General features: G+C 40.3%; 1 protein-coding gene across 1 annotated transcript in view; it reads left to right on the top strand.

Moving 5' to 3' along the window:
* sema4f (sema domain, immunoglobulin domain (Ig), transmembrane domain (TM) and short cytoplasmic domain, (semaphorin) 4F) overlaps positions 1 to 14,883 on the top strand; it is a 128,686-nt gene that overhangs the window by 52,364 nt on the left and 61,439 nt on the right. Inside the window, exon 2 of the mRNA XM_039751897.1 lies at positions 4,320 to 4,474. Within this exon, the coding sequence (XP_039607831.1) occupies positions 4,320 to 4,474 (155 nt within the window). The remainder of the gene's footprint in view (positions 1 to 4,319; positions 4,475 to 14,883) is intronic.

The following is a 14,883-nucleotide window of genomic DNA, read 5'->3' as shown; positions in this document are numbered from 1 at the left end:
CTAATAAGACATGTGTGTTGGAGGCTTCGGGAGGATGGGTGTCACGCAGAACTGGAGGGTACACGTGGCCTGCCTTTATCAAGGTTTGGTGCCTTCACTTACAATACCAGCTGTGATCACAAGCTTGTCAAGTGACCCTAATCCATCCGGTTGGCAAAATGCAAGCTGAGCTCCGTGGGACCAGGGAATACGAAAAGCTCTCCTTCTCTGTTTAAACTGTACTTCATGAGGTGTGCAATAGATTGTACCCCTAAAGGAGGCCCAGCAGTCCCACACTGTTTTCACAGAAGGCAATTGTTATAATAAATCCATCAGAATGGGCACCTGTTTAGGTGGGCAGCTTTTCAAGTTTCCAGACAAGCTTCCTTAAGAAAATTTGGAGAGTTCTGAGTCAGGAAATCATGACTTTGCTGTGTTTCCCATAATCCTGCATCAGCTACAGTACCTCTGCTGCACAATTTTAAGTATAACATGTAGGAGTTTTCAGCACTTACAAATCTGACCACAATTTCCTCTTTTCATGTCTTTGTGGTCATCTCTATTGTTGTCTGTTCTAAGTGTTAGACAAAGAATCCTTTCTCCCCTCCCTTCATGTGAACAGGTCCATTGTGTAATGTTTGATAGGGGCCTCAGAGTAAGTGGGCTGCTGTTTGTGTGAGTATATCTCACTTCATAGTAAATTTCCCCTCTGTACACATATCAAAAATGTATGTCAATAATCTAGTATGACTCATTGTCCCCCTTCTGGTCCTACATGGAGCATCTTGGTCTTCTCCTCATTCTCCTAGTATCATTGCTGAGTATTCATTGAGTCATTTTGTGTTCATCTTCTTCCACTTCATCCAGAGATTCATGGTATATAGCTCTTTGAGCTCTGTTAACCCATGAGCCTCATGTTATTTCTCTGTTTTCTGCTGTTTCTCATCCTTCATGGTGTAGCCTGTTTCCTTCCTCTGCCTTGTTCTTCATGAGCCTCTTTTACGCATATAATCTGGGAAATTCCTGCAATAACCACCCTTGGAGTTTATTGCCATTTCCTTGTTCACAAACACCAATGCAATAATGATCACACTCAGAAGAAATGATGGGAATCCTGAAAGGTCCACAAAACGTCCATCGCCACAAGTGTCACAGATTGCTGCCTAAAACAAAGTGCCTTGGTGAGAAGCAATAGTGGGCTAGTTACGCATTTTTCATAATGTACTTGATTCAAACAGACATGTTGGAGGCACACACTACAGCATCTTTAATGCTTCCAAAAGTTTATGAGAATTAGTTTCTAGTAGAGCAGTGCCGCGTTTTTTCATTCCTGCTTCATTGCTGCATGAGTGTGATGTTTACATTACCCACATTACCACCATTACAATTTAACAATTAGTGCATCTTCATTTCATAATATGCACATTTTTCTTATTTGTATTTGCTAATCTTAAAGACAAACTTGAGGAAAATAATCAAAATAGTTACAAACTTTTTCTACATCTTTATCCAAGTCTGTTATGATTGGTTCAGCATCTTCATTGGTAGCATGTTGTGTTGTGGGGCTGTCTGCACATTTTATATAAAATGATCAGTATTTAGTAGGGAGACTGGTAGCTGTAGAGTTATTTATTTGGGTGTTGGAAGAGCAAAAGTATTGATCAGTTGAATTATAGTAATTTTGTATGTAGTTGCATTTTTTCACGTTTTCAAGTTCTCTTATATAATGCTAATATTTTATTGCACACCTGTATCTTTATCTCACATTATCTGTGCTCGCACATACTACAGTAACTCAGAAATAGGACAAGGTCCAACACAACAACTCAGGTCATGTAGGCCACATTGTTAGCCAGCATGTTACACATGAAAACCTCCGATAAACAAACTTGAAGCCAGAAGTGTTATTAAGTCCCTGACAACAGAGCCACATGTTACAGAGACAAAATTTTCAAACATGTTTCCTTAGGTAGAGGTGCTGAGCAGGTTCATATTTTTCATTTGAAGCGTCATCATTGCCTCTCTGAGAGCCACATTTTTCCCTTGAGTCCATGACACATTAGATACATTTTCTACCAATTTTCAGTTGTAGCTTTCATTTGCAAAATCTTGGCAAGTCATTGGCAGTCTGAAGCTGGTTGTATGATGTGACATCTCCAGCGAGTCCATTCAATTAATCTACAACTCATTCAAATAAAATCAAACAGGTTTGCTTTTGTCTTTACTCTCAGGGTGGAGCTCTTTGTACTTGAGAAGTGATGCGCAATGGATGCTCATTCGGACGTTCAATGCATATATTGCTGGGATGTGAAATAAGGAACATGGGAGCTTTAGACCTCACAAACAGAAGATAAGCTCACCTCTCTGTTGTCTTGTGTTTTACATCCCATGACAGAATGAAAAAAAGTAAAAAAAAGAGATTACTACTGAACTCGCTGTACTTGTTAACCCTTCATACAACACTGGCTCCGTCAGGCAGCATGATGCTGCTGTCAGGGAAAAGTGTGAGAATGACTGTGCTTGAAAGTTGACAGGTATTTGCATAATTTGACCAGCCCAACAATGTTCAGACGTTTCAATTGACACGGTCTAGCAATGAGATATACAGTACCTGAAATACCCTACAACTAGAAGTCGGGTAATTTGACATCAGCCCAAATCACAGGGTTCACATACCCTAAAGTAAATTATTCTGTCAGCCCGTGTATTTCTTCAAGAATTGACTTTGATGCCTTTGTTCTTTTATTCTTTTATGCAGTCAAAAGCCAAAGCTAGGCCTTTTCTCATTCTAACCCACTTACCTACTTTTAGTAGCTTTGTGACGTTCGACTGGAGGAGTTTGGGAAGGACACTTCAAGTGTAACTGCTTAAGAAGTGGGACAGCCGGAGCCCCGGTTACCAGCTGTCTTACTGAACCAGGCTCTGGGGCTAATTCCCATTAGGGTAGGTTCTTTGCAGATTTCCTGTTCAGGACTGATGGTCACCTGCATTTCTTAGCTACTGTCAGCTATCTTGACATTGCTTTTATTTCAGGAGGAATCCTGTATAATCAGGGCACGTAGGGTAAAGTGTTGGGAGTTTGTGGGCCCTTACATTGGCTGAGCGTTTATCAGGCAGGCTCATCTAGTTACATAGCCTTATTAAGGAGACAGAAGGTAGAGGTGTGTGGCCCAGTTCAACTGAAATCATCCTACGTGCTTGAATGTCTGCCCAAGCTAAGGTCATCTACTTATCTGCTGACGGTCCTGATTTGAAAATGATGTGTCAACTTTGAAAATTGCTGTAACAGGGCAACAGCTGGATAAAATTAGACCCAGTAAAGCAAGTGCGTGACGCCGATGCAGTGACTCTTGTCCGCCCAGAAAAGCAGCTTTCCATTTAGCAAAAAAAAAAAAAAGAAAAAATCAGAGGAGTGCATTACTGCTACAGTCTCAGGTCGCTGAGCTGGTCTCGGGTTTAGAGGGCTTAATGTGTCTTCCACCTTTAATGGCATATATTCCGAGTTACGTGTGGTAAAGCTCTTATCTGTAGCCCGTTTTTTTTTTTTTCTGTTCAGGTGGCATTTCTTTTTTTAAGTCACTATCCACTTTCAGATAAGAAATGCTAAAAGTTTGGTCTCCACTGCAAACATTGACTTGCTAAAAGGACATCTGTTTAATTACACTGTCACTAGTCCATACTCAATTTTTTAAGTTGATGTTTTTATTCTTAATTAGTACAAAATGTCATGTTTTCCTGGTGTCTTTCCTGGAAGTCCCAGTTTACACAGTGTGAGTCAGTGGAAGAACAAAACAGACACATTTGTGGTTGACATTCAAACCCTTTATTTACTTGGAGTCCCACACTGCCTGCAGGATAAACATTTGTTCACCAATTTCAAATTCTTGTTTTTTTTTTTTTTTAAATCATCTGTGAGATTATCTCGGAACAGCTTGCCCCCTGTGTGTCAGGTGACAATGTTTTCCCCTAAGGTTCCACAAGCATTACATTGTGGCAGATGTACAACGGTTCTGGAAGGTTAACATTAGTTTACGTGCTGCTGAATCCTGCATGACTTGGTGGTGCAGCAGTTAGTGCTTCAGCCTTAAAGATTTTGAATCCTGGCACACTCAACCTGCGTCTACCTGTAGGGTAGGTATATTGGGGACTCCTAAATTGACTTGTGTGTGTGAGGCCTTCAGTGGACTGGCTCCCTATGTATTTTCCCCTTGTGCTTAGTGCTAGTGGACCGGACTCTGGCCACCCCATGTGCCCCTGAATTGGATTAAATAGATTTAGATATCTTAATGTGTGGATGAATTCATCTATAAAGTAACCAAAGTCATCTGTTTTGTTGATAGATCTGAATCCACATCTGGTACAGCAGTTCTCTTCTGAAGGAATTTCCAACTACAGTGTCCTGCTCCTTCACCCAGAATCAGATACTCTGTATGTAGGAGCCAAGAATGCCATCTTCGCTCTGAAGACCAAATCTCTGAATGAGAATCCCAGAACTGTAAGTATTTGGGTTTGCAGAGTGAAGGGTGGGCCTGGTGGCAGACTAAAGGATATGTGTGGCAGTCCAGTGGAACAGTTTGGGTTAGTTTGTTGGGTGACATTTAGTAGAAGAGACTCAGATGAAGAGTTCTGATTTAGATGGCTATTGTGTGAAGTGTGTAGGACATGACAGAAAACTGTTGTTATTTTCCGATTGGGTGGCACCTTGAACTGAGGAGACTTTCAGTTACATGATGCACTGCAATTGTTTACACATATTTTACACATGCTAAGGGTCACACAGTGGGTTGGAGACAGGAATCTCCATCAAGAATCTGCATCTTTATAGTTTAAATTTTAATTCCTTGTTCACTACACCACACTGCCTGTGTAAAATAATTGAGCTTACTGGTTTATTTGACAAGGCCCGGCATTGTGGAGGGGTCATTAGTTCACTGGACAGGCAGGCTCCATTTCTGGTGGAAATTAAGTTGATCAAAAATGCAAATGCTTTGTGACTGTGTATTCTTGTGAACCTTTGCCTTTATATAACTTCTTTATAGTGCCCCACATGTACAGCCTTATGTGCATGTGGACAGCTGCTCTAGGCAAAGAGACTTACCTACTCAGTACAAGCAGACCAAACGTTTAAGCTACAGCTGTGCCAATCACCAAAGCAGGTGCCCACTCACCACAATGCTTTCCACCTCAGCTGCAAACCCCTGTGGAAATATGGCAGTCACCCACCCCAGGTGCTATTATCACTATACCTTCAAGACAAAAAGCCTTACTACTAAACTATTTCTTTGTTTCTTCTATAATTCCCAAAAAATACAGACTACCAGGTTCAGTGTCTGTAAAAAGTATTCAAATGTTTCACATTTTGTTGTTATACAACAGTGAATCACTGTGGATTTTGGCCATCAAACATATCACTGTGTACACTGCACATTAGCAAAAACATACCTTGACCTCCATAAAGCATTGTGGTGGCAGCTTCATGTTGTGGGGATGCTTGTCTGCAGCAGACCCTAGAAGGTTTGTAAGGGTAAAGGATAAAATGAATGCATTGAAATACTGGAAAATCCTGGAGGAAAACCTAATGCAGCCTGTATGAAACCTGCACTTTGGGAGAAGATATGTTTTCCAACCACACAACTACCTCGAGCATAAAGTCAAAGCTACATATACAAATAGGGGTAATAACAACAAAATGAATGTCCTGGGGTGGCCAAGTCAGAATCAAAACTGTGAATTTGTGGCTGGACTTGAAAAAGGCTGTTCACTCATAGTCTCCATGCAACCTGACAGAGCCTAAGCAGTTTTACAAAGAAGAAGAGGAGAGGAGATGAAAGGTTAGGAGCACGCACTGATACAGCACATTACTGCACCCACCACATGACAAACCAACTCAGGATCCCAGATTAGGACCCGAGTGTAGCCATGCAACGGGTGACACCTCAGCACCACACAAGTTCAGATGGAGTGGAAGCAGTGTGAGGCTTTTTATGGTGGCCGATGTGCCAATTCTACCACCAACCCCCTGGTTTTCCCTGCAAGTTGGAGGACCTACATGCAGGGCTGAATGCAGATTAATGTTATACCCAGGACGGAGCAATTACAGAGTGGGGGGAAAATGGCCAGATGGGCATATTTAATAGAGACCTGTGCACACAGACTCAGGGCTGTCATGGCAGCCAGAGGTGCATCTACTGGAAAGTGATGTGAATACGTATATACTCATTTTGCAGATTTAGGCCCTTTGACAATACAGTAGATCTGTTTTCCCTTTGACATTTAAAGAGATGTTTTTTGTTGATCAGTGTCAAAAAGACACAATAAGTCCACTGTGATTCAAGGTTGTATAAGAATAAAGTGTGAAACTTCCAAAGGGGTGGATAATCTTTATAGGCACTGAAGCAGGTCATTTTTATTTGGGAGACTTTCTTTTTAGAAGAGACAATTAGAGATATGGAGAGCTCCGTTGACTGTCCTCTCTTTGCCTTAGTGTATCTGAGACAATGCAGATGATGCTACAGAGCTGGCGGCAGAATGAGTGAGTTGCAAAGTGTAGAATGAGCTGGTGATTGGCCTATGGGAAAAAATAAAGCCTGTGAGTAACACCTTGGCGTTCAGTCAAACTACTAAAACATATTCTGTTTACATTGCTAATTAATGCCAGTATTGACTTGGCAATGTTGTAATATGATTTTCTGAACCTGTGTCATCAATTGCAGGGTCGTGCAGGCCAGTAGTCTTCAGTACAAGACAAGAACCAACGTTTGTATTGTTGGGAGAATTCACACACACACACACACACACACACACACACACACACACAACTCGCACATATGGACAGTTTAAATCACAGGTGTCGAACTCCGGGCCTTGGGGGCCGCAGTGGCTGCAGGTTTTCATTCTAATCTTTTCCCTAATCAGTGACCAGTTTTTACTGCTAATTAGCTTGTTTTCCCTTCATTTTAATAGCCCTGTTTTTAAGGATTCAGTGCTCTGAATTGATTAGTTTCTTCATTAAATGGCAGCCAAACAGAAATGAGATGTGAAATGAGCCAAAAGATGACCAGCTAAACTGGGGCTTCAAACTCCTGCCAATTTCTCTCCAACCAGTTCTTTAATGAGAAGCCAATTCTTGCTGTTAATTAAACCAATTACTTAATTCCACAGCTTGTTGCTGCTCTCATTCTGCCACAGCAGGCATTTCCAAAACTGGTGATTTTCTTTTTTTTCTAAGAACACTATCAAGATGTTTTGGTGACCAGAGAGATCAACCTTCCTGAGGCCCTCACCTTTCTTTATGTTCAGATAATGTGGTTAGCTGGTGATGTGGCAGCTTGTTTTGTGTCTCATTATTGCTTGGCTCCTCATTAAAGAAAAAGAAAGAACTTAGGGGTCTGAGTCAAGTTAATTAAAACAAAGGCAAAATAAGTTAATTAGCAGCAAAAACTGGTCACTAATGAAGAAGGTAGTTAGAATGAAAACCTGCAGCCACTGCGGCCCTCCAGGACTTGAGTTCGGCACACCTGGTCAAATCAACTTATAGTGAATATCTTTGGGTTGTGGGGAGACGACTGGTATAACCGAAGAAAACTCCACACATTTGAGAGGAACCTGCAAACTCTGCACAGACAGCAACAGGCTGGGCTTCTGACACACTTTTCTTGAAGTTTCGGGGCAAAGGCACCAACCACTCAAGTACTAAGCTGCCTTCGTAAAATTAAAATGGTGGTCTAAACCTCCAAAATTCCATTTCATTTATTTGTCCTAATATGTTTTCACGGCCTAGCTTCATATTTTCCCCTCTTGCTGCTATGTTTTGACTGTTTTATTTATTTAGCCTTCCACCTTTTAACCAACACTTGGCTGCAACAGTCATCTATACTGTAATAGTCCAGTATGACTTTCTTTTGGCCAGCAACATGCAAAAGCAGAGCCAATCCTAGCAGCAGCAGTAAGCACAACTCAAAATCCGAGGCAGGGCAAACTCAAAATTTCTGCACCCCATCATGGATACTTTAGTGCTACCAGTCAACCTAACCTGTTTTTAGGTTATCTTAAAAGTAAACGTAAAATATTAAACAACTATGGAATAAAATCACACGATGTGTCCTTGCCACATGGCTGGAGCGTGGGTTGTGTGACCAAGTGGAGTAGTGTATTCTGGACCTGTGTCTCATCATAATGCGTTAGAGCATATTTCATGTGGATGGATCATTTCTTAAGATTTTGCTGAAAAAATGGGTGTTTGTTGTGGTCACTTCTGCTCTAGCATGATATGGACCACTTTGTAAGCCCTTCTAATGCAGATCATAAGGATATATGCAAATATAGACACATAGTGCTCAGTTTGGACTTGGCCCTTGCCTCGGCCCAGTGCTTCTCGCACCTCCTTAGACACAGTATTGCAGTGGGTAGATTGGAATATTAATATATTTGTGAATAAATGATTGTATCTTGGAGTTTTTTTCCCTTTTATTTGACTGGTGCAGTATCTCTTGGGATTAAGTTTTATGGTTGTGTAATTGTCATTGAAACAGATTTCTGCCCACTACAGTCAGCAGAGATGAGTAATTCTGTACATTTCCTGTCTCACACGGCTTATTTCTGAAAGGTGATGCTGTTTTAGCAATTTGTCCTTAATGCATTCTCTATAAAGATGACACATCCTTCAGTGGTGAGTGTGCTGCGCAGTAAAGTAGATTAAACCACAGTACAGTAATGCATTATGAGCACTGGAACCTTTGAAAAAGATCTGAGCTTCTGTATTAATTTGACTTGAAATGTGATCTAATCTCTGAATAATTAGATATAGCACACATTTTGTATTTTTGCTATGGTCACTAAATCGCACTGCCTTCTTTTACTCAAGTTCTCATAGTTTTTTTAGAATATTGTTCATTTCTTGTATAAAACCATTTTGTATCACAGATTTACACATTTACATTGGTTCATATAGATGTGGGCTTTGAAAAATAATGTGTAAACCTCCAGACATACAGGACTCATCAGTATATTCCAACTATTGCATTATTAAGATTTCCTGATAGTAATTTGTGCTTTTGCCTCATGTGTTTCATTTAAGAAACTCAAAAATACAAGAGAGGGTTAAAGGAAGAATTATACACAATAAAAATAGCGAACAAAACAAGAAAACTGTACACTAACAAGCCTTTTGGCTGCCTACCTGAGTCATTGTCTTGTTCCTTTTCATTTTTTCCCACTTCTATGTGGGGTAGATGTGCTTGATCAACCTTCTTTCTTCATCACATGTCCATACCTCTTCAAACTACTTTCCTGTACTTTCTTAAATTTCTCTCCCACTTTTGTTACACCTCTGATTGTCGCACTTTTTATTCTGTCCTTTTTATAACTCCACTCATCCATTTCAACATTGTCATTTTCTGCCACATCTAACCTTTTTCTGCTGTGCTCACTTTACTGTCCAGGTCTCAGCTCCATACACCATTGCTGGTTTTACCACTGTCTTAAAAACCTTACCTTTAACATTCACCTTAATTCTTCGATCACACAATACTCCTGATACCTTCTTCCAGTTGTTTATCCACAACACACTTGATGAATTATCTCTGCATCTAATTTTTCCATCTCAGTCTTCCACTGATCCTAGATGTTTAAATGTATCCACTCTTTTCAATAGCTCTTTCTGAAGGCAAACTTCTGAGTCCTGATCATCATTAAACCTGTTAACATTCTGTCTTATTACTATTAACTTCAATACTCGATCTTCCAAAGCCCTTCATCCTTCTAATTTCCTGTCCACTTCCTCTTTCTTGGTGATACACAACACAATGTCATCAGCAAAAAGCAAGCACAAGGGGGATTAGTCTTTTATAGCAAGACTCAACACATCCATAACTAGATCAAAGAGGTCAGGACTTAAAGAAGATCCCTACTCTAACTGGGATTTTTCCTGTTACCCCAACCAAGTTTTTAATCCAAGTCTTCACTCCCTCATACATATTGCAGACAATTCTCACATACTTATCTGGTACTCCTCTTTCTCATGCACTTCCAGACCTCTTGATGTGACACTTTATCACAAACCCCTCTCCAAATTGATAAGCGCCATATACAAACTTTTCTGTTTTTCTCAATGCTTCTCCATGAGCTGTCTCGATGCAAAAACAGTTGTTCCTCTCCCTTGTATAAAACTGTTTCTTCCCTGTGGTGGTTTCTTCCCTAAGCCTTCTCTCTATAACCTTTACCCAGATTTCCATTACATGTGACATCAGATTTATCTCTTTATAGTTTCCGCAATCTTGACTATCACCTTGACTATCACCTTTCGCATATAAATAGGTATAATCACACTGTTCTTCCACTCCTCTGGTACTGAGTATCAAACAGAAATGTTTTTTCTTACCTACTGAACTTCTCTTCCTCCTCACAGGGCAAACCTTTCCAACTCCAGGCTCATTCAGCTGTGGTGGTAGAGACACTTTTGAGGTTATGCTGAATTAAATTAGCTTTGGACGTCAGATGTCAGAGCTGGGAATGGCATCACACCCCAGTTGACTGTGTTCCAGCAAAAGATTCAGAAAACCAATATGGGTGCTTCCAGAAAAGTATTTGTTCTGCTTGCTCCATCGGAATATACAGCAGTTGATAACAACAGAATACACATTATTTTGTGCATCCGAACACCATAGCAACATACCCACAGATAGAAGTTGGATAGTATTGTGTGCACAACTGATATAAAGAGACACAAGTACAGTAGACAGAAGTGCTAATAAACTTGTAATACTACAGCTTTCTGTGAAATTTGCAGTATACATTGCCATTTTGTATTGACGTCATGATCTGAAGTGGGGCAAACTCAGGCATGACAGACCAGCCTAGGGTTTCCAAGCTGGAACTCCAACTTAAGGGGGCATTCCAGTTGAAAAGACTGACTAGGAACTCTGAAATTCTGACATCCCACTTGAAATGGAATGCTGTATTAGTCCTGAGGCTTCTCTGGTACCAGCCAACCTGGAAGCACTACTAGTTCACCTCTGTTCACACAGAGAGTCCTGCAAATACTACAGTTCCCTCGAGCCTCTGAGGGAACCTTAACTCCTGGAGCAGAAAATTGCTGCTGGACACAAGTGACCTAGGGGATCGTTGCTCTTGTAGAGCTCAGCCCCTACCAAGAATTTTTTGTGATGATATTCTGGCAAGAAAAGGTTAACCCATCTGAGACCTGTTCTGCCACACATTTCTCTCTCTCCACCTATATACTGTATATACCTTATATATGTGTGTATGCATTACATATCTAGTGACCCAAGTTCAAATCCCATACTTAGCCACTGTCAAAATATCTTTGTGTGCGTTCTTTGTGTTAAGTTAATTGACTAGCTTGACCTTAGAGCTGATATTGTAAAGATAGGCTTCAGTCCACTGTGACCCAGGATTTGGATTACATTTATGGCATATTTTGTTTTTGTTTGTTCATGAGGCCATAACTCCTTAAATGGGAGCAATTTTAGAATTAATGTAGGTGACATTCTAATTTTGACTTTTATGTCATGTGTTGTGGTAAGTGTTGACTTTTGATGGTGTTATCTGTCTTATTTTTTGTACGTAATTCTGGAAAATTTAAAATACTCAGAGTGGCAGTCCTGCAATTTATTTCTGTAATACACAGGACAGGAAGGAAAGCACTAGAAATCCTAGTATTTCTCATGGAGGTATACATAGATAGTTAGTCAATACTTCATTTGTCCCAAGAGGGAAATTTAGCTTTTTGCATAAGCTAAACAAATAAATATTATAACAAGCAACAACAACAACAAACCCTCTCAAATACACAAAAGAATTACAAAAAAGAAGAAACTTTCTGAAATGGCCTAAGATGAAAGAGAAGTCCCTGTGGGGCAGGCCTCTTGCCGCTTGTATAAATTTGTCTTGACATGCTTTTGATGAATGTGTGATTGTGTCAGAGAGGATGTGCAGCATTGTTCATAATGGCACTCAGTTTTGTTTTCATTCTCTCCTTTTCTACTACCTCAGTGGGTCTGCAGTGCATCCCATAACTGAGTTTGCTCTTCTAATTAGCTTCGTTGATTGGGTGGGTCTCCTTGAAGTGAAGATCATACTGGCCATCACAGAGTTGTAGAAAGTGTAAAGAAAGCCACTACCCACATAAAAGGAACCCATAGTCACTTTTCACACATAAGAGTGCATTTAGGTTGTCCATTCATCTCTGTAGTCACCCATTTTCATATCACCTTATTTTTATACAAATTGTGGTTAACAGCCACAGGGCTGTGGATAGACTGCCAGTGCAATGGAGGGCACACACCCAGACTTATTTACAAGCCCCCAAATAACTTAACATGTACATTTTTATGATGTGGGAGTAAAATTGAATCCTTGGAGGCAACCCACACACAAACAGAGAATGTTTAAACTCCATTAGAAGGGGTCTAGACCAAGATTCAAACTCGGATTCTGGAGCTGAAGGCAGCAGTACCCAGAAAAACACTGAGTTTTCTCCCACATGCCAGTGACATGCATGTTCTGCTATTTGGAGACTCTCAAGTTGTTCCAGTGTGACTGCTGTCACACATATGCTCCTTGGGGACAGCTTAAAGGCTCTGTTGATGGTAATTCGTCACCGATCCACAGGGTGGCGCTGTTTACTAACACCTCTTCTCTTCCTCCCTCTACAGACCAGGGGCCTCATGCATAACGCCATGCATAGAATTCGCACTATATCATGACGTAAGCACAAAAGCGGAAATGTGCTTACGCACAGAAAAATCCAGATGCAGGAATCTGTGCGTACTCCAACTTCCATGTTCTTCCGCTCCATAAATCCCGGTCAGTGTGAAAAGTAACGCTCGTGCATGCGCCTGCTGTCCCACCCCAATTCCTCCCAGAATTACGCCTCTTTGAATAAGCAAATCAATATAAATAGCCCTTAAGCTCAGTGTTCTGTGAAAAGACAATGGGAAAAGCACGGGGGAAAATATAAGAATTTCAGTGAATACCAAGTGGAGGCAAAGAAAAACATACTATTTGTTGATTTAAACCATGGTATAGTCAACAAACGGAAGTTGATCGAGTGACATAGCGTGTCGGAGAAACTCGAAAGCTCAAGTTCACAAAGTCGCACAGTGCCGGAAATAAAAAAGAAGTCACATATCAAAGTCGCTGTGAAAAGGCGAGTTGTAGCCCACCGTCTGAGCTTATTAGGGTACAGACAAAAAAAATAGGCACACAGTGGGGAAAAAGCACGAAATGTCAACTTTAATCTCGTAATTTCCACTTTAATCACGTTGTTTATTTTGTCATTAAAGTAGAACATCATAAACTTCATCTTAAAATCATTTAATTTACTAGTTTCTCAAATCCCATCGTAACTAAAGTAGCACGTAAAAATGCTTTGTTTTGTATTTGATCTTCTGTGTGCTGTATGTGTGTGAATCACTATGTGCTTCCGTTCTTTCTCTTTCTCCGACAGGACACAGAATCCATTACATTTGTGATATTACAGTTCTCTGAATAATTATAATACTGAGATGTATACATGATATCATTTTCATGATGATTGGAATTAAAGCATGTTATTAAACATGGGAATACGATGGCGCAGTGATTGCGCGACCTTCGATGAAATAATTTATTGTAGCAGTACTGTCTCTTTCAAATGTACTAACCTCAAATTCCTGTCCTTACTTTTCTTTCCCCAAATACCCAATCGCCACACAATCAGCTCTGTAATAGACGTTTAGCCTTCTGTAAGCTTACAACAACGATTCTTCAGAACTTTTAAGGAACATTGCAATATCTTCATAGTACGTGTTTAATTATTCTGTTCATCTATCCTTCCCCTATAATTAGCATATTTTGCTGCATTTCATCTTAAAAATGATATCGTCATCATATGTAAATACGTACTTTATAAAGTGGTGCAGGTTGTGTAATATTATAACTGTAGTGCAAGTTTACAGTGGGGTAATTGTAATTATAAGTACAAACAGTTCTACAAGGAACAATTGATTGAGTGCGTTTATAGTTCTTGGGATGAAACTGTTTCTGAACTGCGAGGTCCGTACAGGAAAGGCTTTGAAACGTTTTGGATGGCTGAGGCAACGTGTGCTTGCTGCTGTATACCGATAATTTCTGATGAACTGCTGCTGTGATTCCCCACTCAGATACAGTGATATAAATACTCAGAGTGGTGCAGTGAGAGTAATACGGAAAAAGATGATCCGCTGTGGCAACCCTTAAAGGGAGCAGCTGAAAGAAGAAAAAGAAGAAGAAGATGGTGCAGTGAGAGTAACAACGCTAAAGCAGTTATGGTATTTGGAATACTATGGCTATTCCCTGGACCATTATATTGTTACAGGTTAATTACAATCGGATGTATTACACTAATCAACAATATGTGGTTAGTTTCAGTATACAGTATTTATAAAGCCCCGTCAGGGTTGTGGATCTGAGAAATAAAGGGTAACCACACAGGAACAGTAGCACTGCTTTGACGCTGGGTGCCGCCAGTCTGCAAAACCGAGCAGAGAATTTGGGTACGACAAGGTATGAGGTACCGTGGAAAAGTGCGTGGCTTTACGCCAAGTGTAGGTTTTATACATCGTGATTTGAACGTGGAAATGTTCTTACGCAACATTTCTGTGCATACGCACCATTTATACATGAGTCCCCAGATGATTGACAACCTTAAAACCCCTAAGTTCACTTTCTGTGTCCATCCACCTGGACCCGCCTCTTCCTGCCTGGCCTTTATTTAACCATAAGTGTTGCCATCTTGAATAGTCTAATTTCAATGTTCATTTTGATAAAAAGCACTTCATTATTTTTTTTATTTACAATGTACAGGATTGCGGTGTCGCCCCAAGCCTTTATCTCTCATTGTCCTCTTTTACATTGCATTGAAAT

The sequence above is a fragment of the Polypterus senegalus genome, chromosome 4, assembly GCF_016835505.1.
Source record: "Polypterus senegalus isolate Bchr_013 chromosome 4, ASM1683550v1, whole genome shotgun sequence".
NCBI classification, from domain to species: Eukaryota; Metazoa; Chordata; class Cladistia; order Polypteriformes; family Polypteridae; genus Polypterus; species Polypterus senegalus.
This window is presented reverse-complemented; position numbering and strand designations above follow the sequence as displayed.